Source organism: Taeniopygia guttata, chromosome 3, assembly GCF_048771995.1.
Source record: "Taeniopygia guttata chromosome 3, bTaeGut7.mat, whole genome shotgun sequence".
Classification (NCBI taxonomy): domain Eukaryota; kingdom Metazoa; phylum Chordata; class Aves; order Passeriformes; family Estrildidae; genus Taeniopygia; species Taeniopygia guttata.
The window spans coordinates 111,282,123-111,306,339 of record NC_133027.1 but is presented as its reverse complement, the minus strand read 5'-3'; the positions used below and the strand labels follow the sequence as shown (position 1 = coordinate 111,306,339).

The following is a 24,217-nucleotide window of genomic DNA, read 5'->3' as shown; positions in this document are numbered from 1 at the left end:
TCAGGCATGCAGAGTGATGCTAATGTGTGGCAACAGAATGTTGATTATAGACCACCGGGTAGCACTAGCTGCCCCATTAGTGGCATCCAGCTGTCCAGATTCATGCATGAACAAGAAGGATTTAATAAGTTAAGATGAAGAGCAGCAAAATGCTTGTGATGTGAAATGCATGTGATGCAAATAAGAACAATACAGAAATAATTAGTGTTGGGGAAAGCATCTTTTCAAAGCATTTTGAGGTAAATGAGTGTAACTTGATTAATCACTATATTAGACACTGGCATTTTCTACAGTTTTTTAAATTAATCTCTTAACCCACCCTGTTTCTAGCAATGATGAACATAAAAGCACAGTGTAAGAAAGTGGGCATTCCAAGGCCTGCAGAGCTAAAAATATCCATTAACAGATTGAACACAGTTTGAAAGATTAACTGTATTAAAATAATTTAACCGATACAGAGAGCGCTCCTCTTTTGGGATACCTGCTTTTTCAGCTGTAGGAAGCACCAGGGTAACATTGGCTTCAAATTTAAAATAGATAGCATGGGAAATCTGAATTTTTTACTGCTCTCTTTTAAATCAAAATCTGGAAGCTTGATTATGGAGAGTGTCTATCTTTTTCAATAGTAAAACGTCTCCATACCTGCACAGACTACAAAGACCTAAATCAAATCCCTCACCTCAAATTCCTCTGAATTTCAAGCCCATTCCCAAACACCATGGCAATTCTTTACTTCTGTATCTAATTGCTCTAAGTTCTAAAAAGTGCCAAATAAAAGTGCTGAAGGTTGAGATTAGCCCATCATTAATTAAAAGGGAATAGGGTACCATTTTTCTGACTTTATACATCTTGGCCTATATTTCCTTAGGGTACAGAACTTGGCTGTGTGTTACTCAGGTATAATAAACAGTCAATGGTTCCATAAATACCGGGGTCCAGCTTCTGAGCTGATGCAAATTGACTTAAACAGAGCTAAGCAGCCTGACACCAGCTGAGGAAACAGCTCTGTGGATCTAATTATATACACAGCAAAAGAATCACTAAGAACCCTATCTCAGTTCAGCCTACTTGACATAATTAACTGTACAATAAAATGTTCTGTGATCAAATAGCTCAGTTCTTTTGAAGTACTCACTTTCCCTTTCCTGCAATAAGCACATCTAAGAAGAAATTCATTCTTACATCCCTGAACATTTGCAACTATCCACACCAGAGGCTGCTGTTTTGTGCCTAATCCCAGCTACTCTGGAGAGAAAAGCAAAATCTCCAGCTGGGTGCCATGACTGCAGAATAAAACTCTTTCGATGCATAATGTCCATCGGTACAACTAGAGTCCTGTCAATCGACAAAAGGGAGCAAATCCATGCTCTAAATTTCATTCTGCAGGGGCCAGACTAGTACAGAGGCTGGGAAGCTCTCAAACATGGAAAAAATAGTCTGGATTGAAATTGGTGATCTGGAGGTGAAGGATTGTTAAATCCTCTCCAGGGCTTTGTGTTGCATTAGGATATGTGAAAGCATAACACAAGCTATTGTTATTTGTAAGGTGAAAAAAGAGTGTTTAATTTTTGATTTTAGCATTTATACTTTTCCAAAGGTGACAGTGGATTGGAGAGTGAATGTGCCACCTCTCCAAAGACATTGGACAAACTACTAGTACATTAAGTTTCTTTACCTTTATGAAGGAACGTAAAACAATAGGTTGCTTACAGAAAGTTGTGTAAGAAAATTCTCTAACAGAATGTAAACTCAGAAGGTTTAGAAAATCTTAAGATCAGAACAACAGCTTTGCTCTGCCTCTCTTCTCTAGTCCTCACTCTGAAAGCAAATGCATTTATTTGAAGCTCTGTTAATTTTGGGAGGGGGGGAAGGCAGTAATTAGCACGCCTCAGTTACATAAAGGGTTAATTCCTTAAACTACTTGTTAATTCATTACTCCAAATTTTGACAGAGGCACTTGGATTAAATCCATAAGTAGATGGATTTATGTTGTTTAGTCACTCAGGTTTTAAAACTCTCCGGAGCTCCACTGCATTACCCTACTCCTACAAGAGCTGATGTGCTATTCCCACAGACAACATTTATTAAATCATTATATCATTATTTTCTAAACCAACATTCTTTATGTATTTCAGTAATTTGCCTCCTTGAATCAGCGTATACAGAGCCTGAGAACTATTAAGTCAAACTACTTCTCCTTGGTTATCTTGGTTTTATTTCTCCCAAGAAGCCTTTAAGCCATTCACAGCAGTCCCTGACAGAATGTGCTGGAATACAATAATATATCAACTAACTACAGTCAACCAGCTGCTAATACTATTTCTCCAAAATATCTTCATTATTAATGGAAAGCATTGTGGTGTAGCAACATGCTCAAAAACTAACTGCAAAAGAAATTATGACCCAGTTCTGTGAATAATTATATTGCATTTCCTACCATTTTCCTATCACATTAATTAGTAGAGTTGTGGTTTTAAGTTCACAGAACCAATTTGACCTCTTTTTATCAAAAGCCCACAGAGGCCACTCAGCTAGCAAAACCTTATACTTGTCACATATTTTCATTTGAAAAAGCTTTATAAAATATATACCTTCTATGGATTCACAAGCATAAATACCTTTACTAACCACTGAATATTTCTTCCAAACCACTTTCTAGAGCATTTAGAAGAAAATAATCTGGAAGAAAACATTCAGCTCAAAATGACTATGTATGGAATTACTCACACAGGTGCTAATTAATCTAGCTGAAAACTGGGACATGACAGCTCTGGAGACCATTATAAAATATAGAGTCTTTATTGCTTGTACATCACAAGGTCAAACACAGTGTAGGTGTCTGAGGGGGCAGAGCAGCTGAATTGGGGCTGCTTGGTGGCCCTGAGTGTCTGAGTCCAGGTCCAAAGTGACAAAGTGTCACCGTCACAAAAGCGCTCCAGGCGCTGGCACAAACTGACCCCTGTGCTGGAGCCTCAGCAGGGCTGCCCTGGGCTGAAGGGGGGTTGGGACTGCTCTGCTCTTTTGCTCCCAGACATTGTCATTTCGGATTGTGTTGGCATCTCAACCCATGCACACCCAACACCCTCCGACCTCTTCCTCGTTTCATCCTGCTGGGCAATGTCACTACCCCGGCCAGAAAGGAATTTAACAAAATACCTTAGATTGTTTCCAGACATACACTCCATTTACCTTCAAATCTCGTTATTTTTCTAAACAAATGTAAGTTTGAACACCAATGCCATGTGTAATAAAAAAAAATGCATCATTAAAACATAAACCTGCTGCATTATAGTTCAGAGATAGTAAACAGTTTGGTAGCATTTTATGTTCAATTTTGTTTTGATAACAGCTGTCTGTGCTTCTTGCTGTCCCCGCAGGAAGAAAAATCAAAGCCCATGCAGGAAAAAAATACTACTACCATCCTCCTTTCCAAAAGCAATTCTTTAACTATTCAGTCAATTCAAATCTAAAAATAGCTGGGAAAAAAAAATATTTGGGAAGAAAAAAGAATGCCTCCTTAATTGCCTATTAATTGCTATACCCAATTGTAACTTTCTTTTTTCACTAGCAAGTATCATAATTTGTGCCATTATAAGGCTCTGGAGAATTGTGCCAACAGAGAATGTGCATGTCAAATAATTGATTCAACCTGCCATTTCCCCACAGGGTCAATAAGGAGCAGCTGGACTTGAAATCCCTACCTAAAAACAAAATCTGCAGCACACGAGATAGACCCAGAGTGGAGGTACAGCCTTTGTTTTCCACATCCTGATCCAAAGCACTCAGCTAAATGCCCAGGCAGAAAAGCCACATATAAATAGGCACATTCACCCCTCACACAGGGGGCAGAACAGGGATGGCTGAAAGGAAGAAACTGCAAAGCAAAAGAAAGTACAAAGGAGGGGAGAGCAGTGCATACTGGAGCCTGCCAGATCCCTGTATCAGCAATTCATTTGTACTCCATGTGACTGCTTTGGATACCCTGGACATCCAAGATCAACCTTTTCCACCAGCACACTGCAGAAAACCCACCGACCAACAGTGCACTTACATGATCTATGGTAGCTCTCCCTTTCAACTAAGATATTTTTTGAACTAAAAATCTGGATCAAACAGCTTCTCAGTGCTTCATTTCTAAAGGTCAGGCAATACTCTGGGTAAGAGACAGTGTCAGAATTCCCTGCCCCTGCTTATTTCCAGTCCAGGCCACAGAGAAAAACCATATGGGGTCTCCATGGCTGTCCACAGCTAGACATCTGCCCCAGATCTTAGCACATTTGACAGCAGCAGGATCCCTTTTTCCCACATACACAACATAAAAGGTGACCGTGAATCACTAATAAAGACAAGTTACTCATCATTTAGGTGGAAATCCCATTTCACTGGGCAATCTCACATTGAATTAGTATTTTTACGTGGTATTGTATACCTATAATTCTTTATTCTCTTAATATCTCAGAAAAAATAATATCTATAATATCTATAATAATAATAATATCTATAATAATAATAATAATATCTATAGTTCCTTCTTTCCCTCTCAGCTTCTGCTATTTGGAGGCATCATACAAGTGAGATTTATTTTTGGAGTACCATGGCTATAATTTGCACGTCATGGGATTGTCCCTCAAAGATAACTCTGTCGCAAAGAGAACACTGCAGAAACTGAAGCACCACACTCACACTACCACAAGTACTAATAAATAAACCACTGTATTTTTTGCAAATGCTTGTGCTTTCAACGTGGGAGCTAATTCAGGCTTTTACTCTATCTCCTATAACAAACACTAACACTACCACCTTAGTTGGACTTGACAGTTTCTGTGTCTCCCTTCCAACTCGGAGCATTCTGTGATTCCACAATTAGGGATCCTTATGCTCACTGTTATTTGCTAGCAATCATGTTGAATAATTCCTTCACTGCAAAAATCCCACCTTTAGTAAAATTCAGGAAGGCATTGAAGACTAGTGTAAGTCTACAGAAGCTTACCCTTTGGATTTACACTCAGAAAACTGAATTACAAGTATCTTTGATAATTTGCAGTACAGCATTTTCTTACATACTCAACTCCACCTTGTTAATAAGCCATTCAGTACCAACAGCATGCCAGGCATTTCCCAAACTCCCATGAAGACTCAGACCCCATCTGAGAGGTCTGAGTGACAAGCACACACACATAAGCAACCTGTAGCTGAGATTTTATTCTCATATGATATGCCCCATAAAAATCACATAAATAAAAAATGTCTGTGATATTCTACAAATCTAAGCATGTATATTAATGAGATATTGCAGTTATGCTATATAACGCTGTATCAAAGTTCATAGAATCCAACAAAAAACAAGGGCAGTGGCACCTCAGCTGTCTGAAGGGAAACATATTTGCTTTATAAATATTAATTAACTTTATATGATGTCTGTAGGGGGAGATTTTAACAGGGAACACAGTCAGGAGGACCAAAGAACTTCATTTCTATTGCTCCTTCTGAAATATTTCCCAACAGGAAGTTATCATCATACAGATCATATATTATTATATGCAACCCCAAAGGGAGATGTTTGTTTAAATGTCCACAGGGAAGAGGTTATCATCCAACAGGCATCAGGATTGAAGTCAGGGGAGTCAAAGTGCTCTGTGATAAGTTTGTTTTGTTTTAGGTTTGAGCACCCAACTCCTATAACAATAAGCCCAACAATAAGCAACAGTGAATTTTCAAAGACTTATTTCCACACATAGAGAAGTTTTTTAAAAAATGCAAAAGCAAAAATAATAAATTATTCATACAGAGTGCATTTTACCTATAAAACAATCCTTCACCACCTAAACTAAAGGATAGGACTATCAATACGCAAATAGAAGACTAAGGCTTCCTAACCTTTTGGTTAGATCACAAACCCAAAAAGGCCTTAAATGAAAGATGAAATTTACAGCAGAAAAGGCTGAAAATTACATATAAAACCCTTCCCCCAACCTGAAAATATGTAGCCAGAATGAGGTTTAAAAGCACAATGCCTTTTAAGTGTGTGGAAAAGCTGTATGGAATAAACCAGAAAAGAATGCAGAACCTGAAAAATCCCTTCCTCACACATCATCAAATCTAGGAAATGTAGACATGGGTCCCTGAAAGGCCCTAGTTTCTTGAAAGGGGGGGAAATCAGAAAGACACCTATTCTCCTGGATTTACTGGGCATTGATCATGTGGATGAAGATATAGCATCTGATTCTTGGTATTTCTTTTCAGCCTAAAATAGAGTAGGGAAGTGTCCTACCAAGTGGTATCTTAGGTGTAATAGCAACTATGGGACCAATATACCAGCTCAGAGAAGTTCAATACTCCTGGTTCAGAAAAGCATCCCAAATTCACTTCTGGTAAATGTAAATTTAGTCCTGAATGAAAGTGTGCTCCTGAATCAGGATGAAGACAGAAAATTAGAGAGACATAGCAATGCTGACCTTGTTATTTACAAGGCATAACTGCAAGTCAAAGCTGTGCTCTGTGCCATGGAAACTTTCATTTCAACTGTAAAATTATATTGCTTTTAAAGCTACTTAATTCCGCTTTCGCCCTCACCCGTATTTATCATCTAACCACTGGCTGTTTTCCACTTATTTTACTAGCCACAAAGTATATTCATCCTTTTCTCCTTTTATGTAGGTAAAAAGAAAATAATTTCTTCGATAAATTAATTCTATTTAGATTTAGTAGCTGTAAACAGTCTATGCTTGTAAAAGGTAATCTTCATTTTTTATCTCATGGGAGTGGGAGATCAGGTTAGAAGTAAGGAGAAACCTGAGTAAGTCTCTGCATGGCATTTGTTCAAAAACTCTTCCCATGAAGCATTGCTTACAATTCCTATGGAAGTGAAGAATTTCATAGCTCCTTAATTTATTTTCCATTTTTCATTAATCCCAAATAAATGAAAGAATCACATAATCTCTCCTGAACTCTAAGTAGGAAGGTCATATGCACCCTTAAACTGTTCTCACATTTGAATTTGAGCAATTTGTTCTATATTAATTTTCAGTTATTTTATTTTGGATGCCTGCCATAATTTTTTCCATCTTTCCTCAGGTCCTCATTGTCAATGCTCTCCACATCCACATTGCTCTTCTCAATCTGTTCTGTAATTTCATATTTAATAGACAGACCTATTTTTCACCTTCCCAGGAATACAGTAGGATACAGAACCTATGAAGTATGTGGCCAATATTATCTAACCTATTAAATGTCAGAATCATATATCTCAAACTATATGTCAAGATGCTGAAGTCTAGCAGCAATAAACTCATTCTATTCTTCATAGGGAATGCACTCTGGCTATAAAGATCCACGTGGCTTTCCTTCTGTATATATTTGATTGTGACCTATTGTTGATGGCTGATGTGGCTGGAAATGATGGTAGAAATTGGCCAGATCTTAGATGGGAAAGTGGTATAAAACCTAGCAAAATATTGTGTTTACAGTTATTTCTTTCGTACCAGTTTGGTTCTTCATAGAGTGATCCAATGTTTGCTTCAGTATGAGACTCACCTAATGTATTTTTTTGCCCGTGCCAGCAGTGCCACCTCTCTCCCTGGGCACTGTGCTGGGCAGGCAGCCTGGCCAGCAGCTGGTACTCATCCATTCCACCTGGTTCCCTCTGCTGCTCACTGCCAGCCACAGCCACCCCTGGCAGGCAGCTTCTCCTCTGAGTCTCCCAAAGGAGAATATCTCCACAATAGCAGCCTCCTTGCAAACCTCCACAGAGCAGAAGGAAAACCTTCTCCACCATCTCCTCCTCTCCTGCTGAGACCCAGCTGTAACCACCCATACAGTCCAGTCAGACAGCAAAGTAGAGCAAAATATAAATCACAACAGATTTACTCATGTCAAGAGCACGGAAGCAAAACAAAGATTGCTGCAGAAATTTCTCCATTACTCATGAAGTATTTTATCCATGAATCTCACTCGAGCTACGTGGATTGTTATTCCTCAGTTACATATTCCTACATACACACAGGATGAGGAACACAAGTGATTTAAAGTCCCCAGAAGGGCAGCAACAATAACTGAGTCCTACCAAAATGAAGGCTGGACCTCTTCTGCATTGTGTTGATTTGAGGAGCCAGTTGAAATTATCAGATTTCTGGCTGAAAGCCAGTACAGAAATAACGGGCTGTTATCCTGATCTTTTTTGTCATGCAAGAAGTAACAAGAAAGAAAATAAAGCCACTGTTTCTACTTATTTTTAAGTATTTTTCCACATTGCTCACCACAGTTGTAAGGCCCCTCCAAACATCCAGAAATCACAAGGCAAAAAAAAAAAAAATAAATCAAAGAAACAAAATAAAATCTCAGCCCCAAAGCAGAGACAATTTTGTTAATTTAGCTACACGCCTGTAGAATTTTGAAGTATCATAACTGCTATTAAATGTAAGGATAAAATGAACAAATTCTTTGGAAAATTTCAATTATTAGACAGTTAACTTCTGTAAACATGAAAGAACCCATGCAGAGCTCTGTTTTGTATTAGTGACACTCATTAGTTGTAGTGGAGTTACTGAAGGTGTTTTTGATGCAGTACCCTAAGGTTAGATAAATCTTTACAAAGATTTTTTCAGTGAAAACATCTACACTATGCATGGATTTCCTTGATCCTCCACAAATTTTAGAGGGAAGCATTGAGAGAAAGCCATGGCTCCAAATCCTTCTTTCCAGTTTCATTTTGGTCACAAATGAGCACCTCGAAAACCACACCACAGGACATTGGCCTGGGACATTCCCAGCCATCATGAGCTCCAACAGTTCTGTCCAGGAGGGATCCTTTCTGCCTGTTTCTCAGTAGCTGTAGCAAAAATACTAAAACATTTTCAAGTTAATAAATAAAGTATTATGTGTAACAAAGACAGGCTTCGTCCGCTTTGCTTTATCACCCCTCTAACTGAACAGCAGCCTCTAGAACATAGAAGAAAAGCATTGCTGCCTTGGCAGCTGCCTTATCATTTCAGAAAATGAATTGTCTGTAGGGATGATAGTTAGATTTGGGCTTTGGGGATGACACTGAATCTCACTGAGCCTAGTGAGAGAGCAGCTATACAGAGCAAGTAAATCATTTTAATTTTGTACCAGTTGAAAAGCATTTTTTTTTCTCGACTTCAGCAAGATGACAGTGGCATGATGGCTGATTTTCATTTCAATCAGAGCAGCATATGATTACCACCTAATTAGAATGTAGAAATAGAAAGGAGATCATTTTTTAACCTACCCAAGAGAACAGTGCTGGGGGAGGGGAGGAGATTATGTTAATCAAGTGATACTGGCATATCAGAGCGACCAAAATAGCCGGATGAATTTTTATCGGCACCCTTACTGTCCTTGAGGATCTGTCAGTGGCTTCAATTGAAACCTGCATTTTCAGAGCTTTATTTCTGAGTAATAAATATTCTTTACAATGAATACATGTCACCACAGGCCTGAACTAAAAGATATCACCTTAGGCATAAATACGTATATTTTTGTCAAAATTTCACATGCTTTTGTTGACAATTGTAAAACTGCAAACATGAAAACTAACAAATCAAAACTAAAAGTCATGCTGTCTTAAGGGGAGTTGTTTGCATTAATATACATGTTTGTTTTTTGTTTTGTTTTGTTTTTTTTTTAAACTTGCTTTAATTAATTAAATATTGCCAGCTAGCTACTCCACTCCTTTCTGGAATAAATGTTGAGAGTTAGTTGCTCTGCCCTAGGGGAATCTAACTGAGGTAACATTAAATGGAACTGCATCAAGCAACATTTTCCAAGACACGCTGTCTCCATCTGCATCCTTCTACAGAGATAAAGCCTAGACCTCATCTCAAGATGCCACTTTCTTTAATTGTCTCTGAAGAATGAAGAGCCAGAAATAGATTGCTGAGACCACCAAAAGGAGGGGGTTAGAGAAATTAAAAACGAAATAAAATTAATATTTAAATGATCTTTCAGGCAAGCCTGCTTTGCGCAATATAGAGTGGTGGCAGCTCTCTTTGCTCTTCCCTCCTGGGCAGCAGCTGGTCATCACAGTATCTCTCTCCAAACTGGTCACCAGTACCCAGCACCATTTTAGGTGCATGAGAGATCCTACCTTTAGCTGCCTTAGTAGTGGGAAATACCCCCACATATCATATTTGGGTGGAGCACAATACCAAAGGAAGCACAAGTACAGGGCACCCGTCTTGGAGCGTGCCTAACTAGAGAAACAGGGGTTTCCTCATGAACATTTTTGTCAGGAGGATTATAAGAAATGTGACCCTGATCACCTCCCCACCCTCATTAAAACAGAGTTCCACTAATTTCAGCTGGACTGGGATTTGGCTCATCCTGCTTTGCTGGAAATGTTCACCTTTTTTTGGCTGTGGGATAATATCTAACTACCTGTTAAAAGACAAGGACTTTAGTCTCATGTACTTTAGACAAAACAAGAAAAAAAGTCTGTCTTCAGCAATGAATCTAATGAAAAGGAATCAAGAATGTGTTTATTTATTTCTCATTTATGTGCTTTTAATTTGTATCAGTTATTTTAACAGCACACACATTGCCATTGCACCTTCCCAGTTGTTCTAGCAGGGTGTGTATTAAATGTTGTGAGATATTGTGCAAGAGAAAGAACAATACTTTGAACTAAATGTGCTGTCAAATTAAAGTATTTTCTTGAGCAGTGAAAAAGTCCTGAGGCTTTTCATGTCAGTGTATTGTATGGTGAGGCATACACTGAGATCTTTTTATTTTTCACCCCTTTGAGAAACATAGCAAAGCAGAAGTAGATAATTTCTATAATTGCAAACATTTCCAGACAGCTGCCACAAAAACCCAAACATAACCCTCTCCCCATCACCCCCAATAATATAGGGGGTCCAGTCTTTAAAGCTGTCATAATGTTCTTAAGATACAGGAAATCAGCTGGCAACACCTCAAACCTTGCCAAATTATCCCAGAAACAACCAACCTGACCTGTTTAAAAAGCTTAATGTGCATTTTAAAATGAATCCCAGGTTGTAATTTCCTAAGGATGAACACAAGTTCTATTTTGTGCTCTGAAGAATTCTGTTAAACCTCTAGAGCGTTTTGAGCAAAGTGAAAACACAGTTTGCTAAGGAGATAGCCTAGGTGGTCTGCAGTAAATTAACCACTACTGCTGACTGAGGCCATACCAGGGAGTTTGCTCCAAGGGATTTCTACACTTACAGCTTCTAAACTAGATTTGCCCCCTGGCTGCAAGTCAGCAGACCTTGGGGTAAAGCATGGCCAGAGATTAGTTTGATTAAGGGCTTCATTTCAAGAGTGGGAGGGTGCTGCTGTTACACAAAACTGAGTCCAGACCACTACTTTTAATACAGTTGTTTTTCCCAGCCAGCTTTATGCAGTTGAGTTTTAGGCTGCTGAACTATGGTGGATGTGTGTTGAGTAAATGACAATAGAAATACCTCTCTGTTGCTTTGTAACAGTTAACCTCAGAAAGAAGCTAACTCCATTTGCATGGTAATGAGACATTCATCTAAGTGACATCAGAGTTAAGCATGCTAATAAGTTTTTATACAAACACCTGAGGGGTCAAGCACAACCATGGGCTTGGATAAGAAAACCTTTTATTAAATGCAAATCACTTGTCCTTTAAATACTATGACAGAGAAATTTGCAGAACTCTAACACAGCTTGCAGAAGTCATTCAAGTTACATTTTCAGGCTTCTGGGCTGACTAAGGAATATAGCAACTGATTTATTTATATTTGGAATTAATGTCAATATCTTAAAAATCTTCATTATAGCATCAAAGGAAAGAAGTACTACAGAAAGGTAGAGAGGAGAAAACAAGAATCTTGCCTTATCTTTCCCAAATTTGTCACAGATTTCTGGGTTGCTGGAAGGCAGATGAGACACAGCTGCTGTAGAGCACAACAAAAGACTTGGAAATTTGTCAGCTTTCCACCTTATTCACCTACCTGTTTTTGCCAGGTATATTGCTATGGAGGCAGATTCCCTAGTGAGCATGCTCTCTGTCTTGCACTAAAACTTCTTGAATTCAATCAGTCAATTCACATTCTACAATCAAGGAGTTTGAGACCTTAGTGAGTGGTTAGGTCCAAGGGCAGAACTGGCTGCCAGACACCTTTGGGACTAAAGGAGCAGAACCTTCTCACAGCTAAGGCAGATTGCAGAACAAAGGTTGAGGGAAAGAAGCAGACTTTGATTAATTTACCAGAGTGAAGTGTAGGAGGCTTCTCTTGCTCAGGAGAGGCTGTTAGCAGGACACACCAACTCATCCTGACAGCTCAGGCAGTACCAGAGAGCAGGTCTGGTCTGTGCTAACAGGAATGAGATGCAGACAGCACTCTGAAAAGCTGCCCCCATGCCAGATCGTTAGAGGTTTTGCTCCCAGACTAGAAAACGTGAATTTAAATATCCAGTGGGTGTAGTGGGAATTGATCTGTCTTTAAGACAGAACTTTGTAGAAAGGACTACATCATATGTCTGTGTGCAATAAGAGGAGACCGTACTAAAGCACAGAAAGTCCTCTTGATTCCATTGCTGTATGATGAGCTGCTTTGGGGGAAAGCTTGGGTAATGTATAATATTACTACTCAAAACACAAAATCTAGATCAAGGGAGTAAGTACACATCCCTGGAAGTGCTCAAGGCCAGGATGGATGGGGCCCTGAGCAGTCTGGTATAGTGGGTAGCATCCCTGCCCATAGCAGGGGCTGGAATTAGCTGCACTTCAAGGTTCCTTGCAATGCAAAACATTCTATGGTTCCATAACATTATAAAATTGATCACATTGACCCCTAGCACAGAGCTACATCAGTTCTTTTAAACCAGGTAAGTTTGCTCACATTGCTGTATGCATTAAATGAAAGAAACCCAGTTATGGTATGCTTCCCAAAGATCCCTTTTACTGCATAAATTACTGCTGTCTTCAATAAAATTAAATATCTTTATTTTGCTGCTGTCCTGTTTACAGCGTGTAAAACATGCTAGTATGCCATAATCTAAAACTTAAGCCAATGGATTGTGGAAAAACCCCAGGAAGAAAGCAAGCTTCATGTGAGAAAGTACAAAGTTGTGAATAACCAAACCCTCAAAACATATCCTGACAGAAGCATAATACTCCAGTTCCTTCGAAAATCAGCAAAAACTCTGGGGGAACAGCTCTGAATCATCATCATCATTAATATGCAATAATTGCACCACCCATATGTCCTCAAGTGCATCAAACAGAGTGAGACCTCCCCTTGCTGAGGCTGGGATTCAGGATTTTAGGAAAAACACAATTAAGACAACAACTATGAGCTGTAATGGTCCAAACTGAAAAAAAACCAAAACCCAACTGTATAAGACAGAAGTATAGGATTAGTGTAAGATGTAAGATGAGTAGGATGAGTAGGATAACTTTAAATAATTGCTTTGTAATTAGGACAGCCTGGTCTCCTTTCACTGTCCGAACATTACAAATGACAGCTACTTCTTTAAAAGTCATTCTGGTTAAATTGGAGTTTGTGAGGAGCAAGGCAGGAGATGTATATACAATACAGACTCAGTTTTTGAGGAAGAAAAGCTTATTTCTGGAACAAGAAACTAAAACAAACATTTTAGCCTATTTTTTAAATTATGTTGTAAAAAGTAAGCTAGGAGAAATTGTAAGATGGTAAGCACCACAAACATATCTGTTTTAACCTTACACATCCAGATTAAAATTACAAACAGACAAGATCCCAAAAATGTAAGTTCAGGGATATGCTGATGAGATTTAGGCCACCCAAAATTCTGCTTCACCGCTCAGCTTTCCAGCTGTGGGAAGCAATTGTGACAGCAGCAAAAGCCACAGCAGCCACTAACTCAGTGCTGCAAAGAATCAGTGTCCGAACAGGTATGCCCTCCTTAGTGCACTTCCAGGTTTGAAAACCTCAACTCTACTGCTCAAATCTCAACATATTACTTCCTTTTAATCCAAATTTGGCAAAAACCCAAACAAAACCATATAAACCCACTAAATTCATACCCTGACATATCAGATTCTTAGGAAAAAATAAGCTCCCTGAATATATTGCTAGAGGAAAAATATTACTAATTACATCCTTGTATGCAGTGCTTCTCCACTGAATGCTTTGTTCAATGTTTCCAGACAAAATACCAAATAACTTTAACTTTCTGAAATCTGCTGGCTATCATCTTGAGGAAACAGGCAACTGTCAGTTTAAGACGCAATGATTTTTTTTGTTTTGTCACTTTTTGACTGCACTTCTGCAATCCAACACTAGGAACAGAGAAGGACAAACACTGGAAAGAGGAGAGATGTGGATAATTCTGTTAAAAGCATTTTTCATCTTGTACAAATAATCATTCTTATGGAAGATGACCAGTACTATTAAAATTTCATATATTTAGTGAATGTTTCTTGGAAAATGAACACTTAATAGTAAGGAAACCAAAAAAATTAATGAAAACACAAAATAGGAACCTACAGCTCCTTACTGTAAAGTGACCTCTGGAACACCACTGACCTTTGGTGGCTGTTTCCACTGACAGCTGGTATGCACATTTCCTTTCCAAGAATCTCCTCATTATTACCCAAAAACTCTGACACTCAGAAACAGCGTAGGAAGAGAACAGTCTTCTGCTTTGCCAGGAAAGATTACAATGCACAGGAAATGCACAGTATGGTTTCAAACAAAGGTATTTCCTTTGAACTCTAGTAGAGCTTTTAGACATAAACATCTTTCTCTGGCTATATTGTCCTGACATGACTTCACTGGTCTTAAGACTAAATAACAAAAGACTTCAAGCTTAAGCCTATGTTTATTCTTTTCACAGTTTTGGAGTCAAAGACCGTTATCTTAAACAGAAATTTGAAAAAAAATTATTTTTTTCCGTACCTCATTGTGATTCTTGCTTAACCATTCCTTAATAGTGCTAAGGGCAATGACAGCAGCAGGCTCATTTGGAAAACCTAAAAAAGAGAAGAAATTGGAGATAAATAAAATGTACATATTTCTTTTCTATGTATGAAATCAAAAATCTGGGCTTTTTTTTCTTCCTATTCTTTAAAATATTTTGGAATTACAGTTGGTCAACTCCTTTCTTCACAGATTTGTATAAAGGTTTTAGGCAACATCTGTTACATTTTCCCCCAGCTAAATAAATAGGCACACTGCTTTACTGGATTTTTTTTCCTTGACTCTAGTTAAGAAAAGTCCACTGCTCAAGACAAGAAGAAACAATAGAGAGCTCTACATGTGTCATACTAGGCAGGCAACCATTCAACACATCTATCACAGTAACAAATACCAGGCTTACATTTCATGGCAGCAAGAAAAATTCAGACATTTCTTAAGGCATAAGGGCATTCTTAAGGCTTTCTTTTTTTAATCCATCTGTCAGCAAAACTATACCACACTATGACCCCAGTGCCATAGGCTTTATAAAGGGAGACATGTTTGATTTGGAAATCTCTCAATTTATGACCTGAATCAAAACAAACAACTTTGGAAATTAAAGAATTCATTAAGCATAAGCATATGAACTTAAGGCCTTATGTTGCATGATACATTAGCAATAGTAATTCCCCTCAGCATTAAACAATAACAAAACTCTTTCCAGGGATACAGACTTTTTCTTTGATGGTTTCTACCTATCAGATCCATGGATGCTTTCATTACTTAGTCACCTTAATTTAATTTTCCTTTAAATTCCTAACTTGGGGGCAGCAAATCATTTCTGTGAGGATTTAAAAATAAAACCCCATAAGCCGTATGAATCGCTCTCAGTAGGCTGGATTAATAGAATAGGCTTTGAAGAGATGGAGCTGCAGGCACAGTGGACAAGCAAGCAACAGGGTTAGATAGAGTCATGAAATTGGGCATACAGCTGTGTAGATACAGCCTTTCTTACATCATACATCACCCTTGCACCATAAACTGAGACACAGATACTGCAAAAAATTATAATTTTTCAGCTTTTTGACTCATATCTTTAACCCTTTTTTAAAATATGTGCAATGCAAAATTAAGAAAAAACCCAACCCAAACCAAAATCCCTCCACTGAATCATGTTCCCAAAACATCACTCGCTGTGAATTGACTGCAAAACTTTGCTCCAGCAGCATGTGTACTGTTCTGAAGTGACAGATGACAACAATTCATCAAGAAAAACAAGTAAAACAGTCAATTTTGGATAATACCAACATTTAGCATGTGCTTCCTTTGAATACATTTCTCAATAAAGCCTATTTTTACATTTTAAAAAATAAACTTACCAAGTCCAAGATAGAAAACTAGCTTAGACCCTGGAAATGTTACTGTGGATACGTCTATTGCTGCTGGGAAAATAAATTCTTGTAACATTTAATAATGCTGCTGATATCATCAAGGCATATGTCTCCTGACACCAACTAACCATCACTAACGAAACCCAAAGCGGGGACTTCCAACAGCCTCATTTTCATAATGTAAAATAACAGAGCTCTAAGCAGACCATCTGCTCAAATTAGTAACATCCTAGCTAACAAACTGGGACTTTTTCACATAGAAATTCCATGCTCTGAGTGTGGTAGCTCTGCTTGGACATAAAATGAACACCATGCAGAGGGACAAATGCATATTTCAGACAACTGATATACTATTGTTTATGCACTGAATGGTTTATTTTCAGAACAATTCTCCCTCCAGCAAGATTAACTTTTCAGGCTTGTTTTTCACTCCCTTGCAGTAGGATAGTTGGCCAAAATAGTGATAAAGCACTGAGTATTGTATAGAATCTCTCCATAGATTGCACACTGTTTAGAAACTGCTGCCATACTTACCAGTCTTAAATAGAACCTTATCTAGAAAACTGGTTTTCAATTACTACTTAGTCACCACAATGTAAAGGAAATAGTTCAGCAACCTAAATAAACAGCCTTGAATTGTGTGTGTGATTTCAGAAAATATTTTGAAATCCATCATAGCCTTTCATGATCAGCTACCCCCCAAAAAGAATAATCTAATTAGCATTTTCCACACATTTCTGAGAATTTTATGGAAAGGATTATCTTACTGATATGTAGAAGCAGGATGCAATTATCCTCCTGTTGCAAACCCTGCACCAGCACAAAAGCCCCTGTGTCTCTGATTCTCAAACAGAAAAACATTTTTGTTTATAGGACTGGGTTAAAGGAAGATAAAGCAAGGTGGGATCTTTTAAAACATGCTTTTGCATTGTTTTTATCTCTAGCCTACATTTGCCTGCCATAACATTTCTGGTTTGCTCCCATTCTGCACTCCCATTCCCTCTTTCCCACTTTCAGTGAAAAAGCAATCTCAGGAAGCACGTGGGAATCAAATTACTTGAGAGAAATGAGCTCGAGGTGCCTCACAGTTTACTGACTGCTGGAGCAGCAGCTCAGGCAATTCTGGCTAAAGGCTCAATTTCACAAAAGATAAAACAGGTAAAGTAATGAGTGACACTGGGCCATGTTACTGCAGTGAGCGCTCCTCCAGCATACTGAAAAGGATGAGGGCACAAAAAATCACACATTGGCCATGAGGTACAGGACTTCACTGTGTTTATTCGCCTGCAGAGAGAGAGAGGGTTGGCAGGTTGGATGTCATGGGCAGGTGTGTGGCGAAGTGCACCTACCCACAGACACAGGTATCTAACTTGGACTGAGCTTTTTACATCCTCCACTGCCACAGTGAACACCTTGGCAACATACCCAGCTATACCAAAAAACAATGCAGGCTGTGTCTGCTTCCTGAAGAACTGCTTCAGCAAGTGACGATTTTACTGCCACCATCTGCATTTTGCAGTGCCAAGTGATCACATCTCACCATCCATTACCAAGATCTCAGCTCCTCAAGCTCCTCCTGGATAGGAGCAGCCACTCCTCTGGTGCCCCTCTAAGTACAGAAGACATTTTTAACAGCACACCTTTCATCATCACAGCTGATGGCACCATGGGTGAAAGCCTTCAGAGTCAGTAGGAACCATCACATAAAGTACACCTCATCTGAACTACACTGCTTTTGGTATGTCTTTGCACAGATACTACCCACAGTGACAGCCTAGGAAAGCTTTGAGAGGGCTTCAAACTTACAACAATCTGCAACTCTTTCCAGGGCTTTACCAAGTCATTCCTGGAAATTGTAACCCTGACCTGTGAGACAGCTGGCAAAGCAAGCTCTAGGCTGTGACAGTCCTTGCAGTCATCATGGCCATAATTTTCCTGCAAAGGCGTGATAAGATATGGCAGAATTATTTGGATATGAAATAAATGTGCTGTTTTAGAGGAGAAGAGTGTGGAGGAGAACTAAGATAGTAACTAGAGATGCTCACTGATATTCCCACTACATTTTGAATTTCTTCCCTGGAATGAAACTGGTAAGAACATAAGTCATCCTGTTTCATCAAAGTACACAAAATATGCAATGAATTCCCTGTTGTTAGACACCCTTGTGTAAATGCTCAGTCTTTTGTGCTTGAGGGATTCAGTGGAGAACCATTTACTAATTATGTCTGCTACTCTGCCTAATTTATCTGTGCAGTATCCGAAAAAACCCAGTGGTCCACAGAATCATAGACTATTCGGAGTTGAAACATACCCACAAGGATCATAGAGTCCAACTCTGAACCTGCACAATATTCTTCAAATCATAGCAGAGCAAAAAGGATTTTGAGACACAAAACTAACAGAAATCTATTTCAGGGACTGCCAAACCTTGTGGAGCTGCTGGTAGCTTTATCTGCCTATTTTACTGGGTTTGATCCAATCTTACAAAAAATGTCTAACTTACAATCAGGTAATGCCACCTCCCCATGAAGAGCCCATTAACAAAATACAGGTATTAAGTAATCAAACTTTAATATGATTTGAGGATTAAGATAAGAGATTATAACAGGAGGGCTATAATACTAACAAGCAAATGTCAATCCAGAAAAATCACTTCAGTAGCTATAGCGATAAGTGTTACACTTTGTCAGTTCAAATGAGATGCCCAATATTTTCTGTAAATCAGCTCCTCCTGGTAAAAAAAGGTCTGTATCCTTTTCTGCTAGCACAGCCTAAGTGCTAGGCAGGTTTTTATTCATTTAAAATGTTCTCTCTCTATGGATTCTAAAAGGCTCGTCACAGGCTTAATATTCTTATTTGCCAGTTTAAATGGTTTAATTTTGAAGCAAATCATTAAAAGAACCAAATGCACATCAACACAAATAATCATTATGTATTTTCATATTTTTCTCAGAAAAAATATCTACACTGGCATATTTGTGCATATATCAAGATGTAACAGTTTGCAGACTGTTCCTGTGTGCTAAAATCAACCCTGAGTCCCACTGCTTAATCAACAAGACTGTTAAAATGGAAAAACTTCCATGTTTTAAAGGTATAGATTTGTCAGTATGTTTACAGATATATAAAATATGGTCTCCAAATAGTAGCTTGTCACATTTTTAAACTGGGGGACCGTATTGAAGGCCATCTCTGCAGTCAGTATGACAGGGTATCTCCACTGTGCATCAAGTACTTGCTATGTTGGAATCATCAGCACCAGATGGCATGGAATACAAAGATGCTTTAAAGGAAATAAGTGGGAAAGAAGAGAAAAAAGGTACTAAGAATTTATTCCATACATGTTCTGAAACCCGATATTATTGTTGGTACTGTAAACACCTTCTGAACCACAACCAACACGTAAATAACTGCGCTTCATTACGGCCATGTGGGTTAAGGGCAGCTATTGACAGCACAGCTGAGACTGCTTAGGACAATAAAAGAGAATAAATGAGATGCACAGCCCAGCATGCCTGATGTAGGGTTAACTCAATACATCCACTTGTCCTACAGCTGTGAAATAAACAGAATAATCTTGCAACTGATCCCATATAATCATCTTGTCAGAGATGTATTTTAGTAGTCAAAATGAATTCACTCATGAATTCATGTTGATTCCCATTAGCATGGAAAATCCATTTTTTTTGGAAAGAGTTGATAGTATTCTACCAAAAAGCTTATTGTGTTGCTATTCTCAAGATTTTTGCTTTTTTTCACTCACTATTCTTTTTCTTTTTTTTTTAATTACCATTGTCACAAAGTGATTGGACAAACATGCTAAGTTCCTACCTTGATCATTTTTGTGGACTCTTATAACTTGGAAAGAAAGTACCCACATTTGGGTCAGCTGCTTTGAAGACTAAACTGAAGAGCCATGAATCTTCTGCTAAATAACCTACCTTGCCTTATTGAACTCATTCAGCCAGAGAAAACCTTATTTGCTGTCCACTCAAAAACTAACTCTAAGAAAGTGGAATTAAGTACTGCTAAAAGCCAGTAACCTTTCTGTTACCCCAAGAAACAAAGCTGCACCAATTCACTGTATCCTTCACAGACTGGGCTACAGTAATTCATTATCATTCATGTGAAACAAAGAAGGGGAAATAAGAAATTTTCAAAATGCATAAACAAAACATTATTGTGAAGAAATCATTATATGCTTCTCAATTAATCCCAAGAAAGGTACAAACCTTTACATTTTCCTTGAGTGAAAAAATTCAGCAGCAACATAAAACTACATGCAGTTCCTGAAGAATCATATCCACTTGCATTGAACTGACATGACAGATGCAGCTGGTGGAAGGTGGTTAATAAAGAAACTCACAAGAACTTTTCTGCTCTGATACAATGACACAAAGCTGGTAGAGAGTTGAAATAAGGGAGAGCCTTTCTTCATCCATAAAAGTACACTGGGTAAGACAGGGATCCCTTCTTAAGTCAGTCAGGGTCAATGCTGGCACCGGGGTGTGGGAATCCAGGGCTTCCCTCTGGCTGCCCTGGCAGGTCTGGGACCCTGGCAGGGGTCAGGAACACCCCTGTACAGAGCCCCCAGAGACACTGTCTGTGATCACTGTCCATGGAAAAGAGTTTTCAATCTTACAGGATGAATTACAAGCTCTGAGTGTTTGATATCAGTAATAATTAAGTGTGGCACGGGTGCAAAAGTAAAATTTTAGGATTCTAGATAAGGGGTCCAAAGGGGACAAGATGGAGGAAATTGGGGGTGCCTTGTCCTTTTTCTCTTTCTTCATGCCCTCTATGTTTCACTGTAGTGTTGGCATTTTTCTGTTGGTTTAGGCTGGGGACACACTGTTCAACGTAGGTGACAGATATTGGCACGTTATTGTAAATCCAGCACAGGTAGTTTGTGGTATTTAATGTTTGTACCATCCCACTGAGGGCAGAGCCCCACACGCTGCCCTGCAGGACAGAGCTGCGGCAGGGCAGCAGAACATGTTAGAGATAAACAGAATAAACAGCCTTGAAACCAGCACAGACGAATTATGGCTTCTGCTTTGGCAGTGGGGCTGAAAGACAGAGACTTTCTACAATCTTGGAATCATCAATACCACAGATTCCGACACCAGGGAACGTGATGAAACTCACACAAGCCAGCAAAATCAAGACAAGTTGGAGGTCAAGATACATGGACTGTCTTGGTAACGGGGCTTGCTCAGCCTTGGCTTGTCAGAAGAGGTGCCTACTGTGTGCTGGCTGATAGGGGCCCCTTGTCTGCTCAGCACATCAACTCACCTGCCCTACCTGCAGCTCAGGTGCATTTTTTTGTATATCTGGGCTCACCTTAGGGCTGCAGCTGAAAGACGTTGGTTACCAAAAGGTGGCTACAATGCAAGGTAAACTAGGTCACAGCTGTTTTCTCTGAAATACACAATATCACACCATGCTTCACTTCACGCTCTGCCTTGTTGATAGCATTGGAAAAATACCTGCCATATAACTGTGTTAAAAGTGTCAGCTGAAGAGACATACACTGCAATCATGGAGGTCATGTGAACAGAGTCTAAAGATTCCACTGAAGAAAAACTAGATTGCAAGTTTACAGCGTTGTTTATTATTTATTAGCATTGGAGGGGGGAAGAAATTTTAGTGAAAATGCATTTACATTTGGACTACTGAGGAGGAAGAGTGTTCCCCTACAAGCACCTTGCTGCAAGAAGTATCATAATGCCATTCTGAAGGAGAGCTGCATGTGTGTAAGAATTGCACATTTCTGCTGTAGTAGTAAATTTTTCTATTAGAAATCTAAGTTTTGGTTTTGCTTTTCCTGCATTTGCAAAGAAGTATGCTTGCAGGGGATACATCTTGGAGAAATGGATTGTGTAGCAGTTGTAAAAAAAACATAGCAAGCAATACTTGGAGACTCTGGGAAGCAAAACTGCTTCATAGCTGCTGTGCTGTTTACTGTGCTGTGTGATGGAGCTTTTCTGTCTGTCAGGGAATTTCTAATTCCCAAACAGAAAATTAGGCTTCAAGATGAGCACAGTAGGTGAAAGATCAGACAGACACCAGCACAACACTGAAAGCAAAAAGATCTCCGTGCTCTGGCCATTAGCATTCTCCTATAGGAGGAGAAGGCATAGACAATGCAAATGGAAGATATACTCATGCAGGTAGTTTTGCAATTATAAAATCCACCTATGAGAGTGTATATGCAATGTCTGTGTAATGTACACAGCTGTTTAAACACATGTATGCAGCTGTTCCTGAGCTCCAGCACATCATTCTCCTTTAAATACACTTCATAGCATAATCAGAATTGCTATTCCAGAAACAAATGCTGTACAAAGAAATGTTAATTGAAAGAGATCTCAAAGTGTACATGAGCTTCCTAATGCAGAGTATTACATCTTCTATTTTGCCATATATAACAAGCAAGTTGGGTTTTAGGGTGGCAACATAATACAGCCAAAGTAATTTGAAACCAAGTGTAAAGCACTAGTCAGCTGTGAAATCTCCCATCATACACTGAATTGCACAGCAATGGAATATTGGCTTCAGTGTAGTTACAGTTCCAACATGGTTAAATATTTATTCTACACACTGATTTAAATAAAAATGCCCTGTTGCTCTCAAGTGCAGCAAAGGTGCAAGGAGTCAATCCTACCTTCCCAACGTGTCTTGATAATACCACAGGAGACAAAACCCAACCAAACCAACCCCCCTGCATCCACACACTCTGAATTCCACTTGAAACTGGTACTTGCTTTTCAAATGTGTGGTCCAGGGCATTGGACCTCCTTAACCTCCACTGACACTATCCCAAGCCCTCCTTGACACACATGGTCTCTAAGCACCAAGGGATGACCTTGTTTCAGCAGTGGGAATAAAGCAACAATTCTGTACCTTGCCAAGCACTGTTCCTCATAGCATTTTGCTATTGATTGCAGGCTCAAATTGAAGGCTTATTTGAAGCAGAGATGTTCTTGATGTGCCACTCCTTACTGAGTTTTGGATGTCTACTAATATATCTGCCACTGCAGGTTGGGCAGGGGGAGAAGGGGTAGGAATTGCCATGAGAGGCTCGCTCTTCTTGCTGACATATCTTTGTGCAGACAGCAGGAGCCAGGAAAATGCACTGAGGAGCAGCAGATTGAGGTGGAGGAAAAGGAGGAGAGGGAGGGAGCATGGAACCTCCTGCTGCAAGATGGGGAGTAGGATTCTAGGAAGAAGGGCTGAATGTAAGAGAAAATATCAGGACTCAGTACTTTGTCTCAAATAGGCAGCACACCATGACAGGAGTTACAAGAACTAGGGGAAACACATGTATGTAATGGACATAAGCCACTACAGCCAAATGAAGGAAAATAGCAGCATAGAAAGTCTGAGAAACTTCAGAGTAATAAAACATGCACAGGCAATAGTGAAAAAAAACCAAAATCACATAAAGAACACAGACAGCATTGCCAGCCCAGCTCTAGCCCTTAAATCACTTCCACCACGTTCAATTGCTCTAGCAGATGCAACACAAAGACCTAGCTGGATTATCTAAAACCAGCAGATATTTGGGGAAGGCCATCCACGTACAAGAACAAAAAAAACTATCTCACATTATTTCTAGTGAAGCGCTGCTCTTATCTCCTCTCCAAGAGAAATCAAAGATTTCCTAAGAGCACATAATCAGCTGAAGCAATATATACTTACTCCTTGTGAAAGGGAAAAAAAAAAAAGGAAATAAAGATGTTCTTTTATCTTTTTCCCCAAAAGACATATGAGGAAGAAAGTTATAGGGCAGGCAGAGTGAAAAAGCAAGACACTATGTCTGGCACATTTAATCTACTTAGTTTAGTCTTTTTAATAAATACATTATTGATTCTTGGTTTGTCTTTATTATTCACACTGTGGATTTTTTCAATTTTTACCTCAGACTGCAGT

General features: G+C 39.0%; 1 protein-coding gene across 6 annotated transcripts in view; it reads right to left on the bottom strand.

Moving 5' to 3' along the window:
* The window catches only part of MACROD2 (mono-ADP ribosylhydrolase 2), an 825,711-nt gene that overhangs the window by 226,817 nt on the left and 574,677 nt on the right, over positions 1-24,217 (bottom strand). For all 6 annotated transcript variants that reach the window (XM_030269686.4, XM_030269685.4, XM_030269687.4 and 3 more), the window contains one exon: positions 14,892-14,965. In XM_030269686.4, coding sequence (XP_030125546.4) covers positions 14,892-14,965 — 74 coding nt within the window. The remainder of the gene's footprint in view (positions 1-14,891; positions 14,966-24,217) is intronic.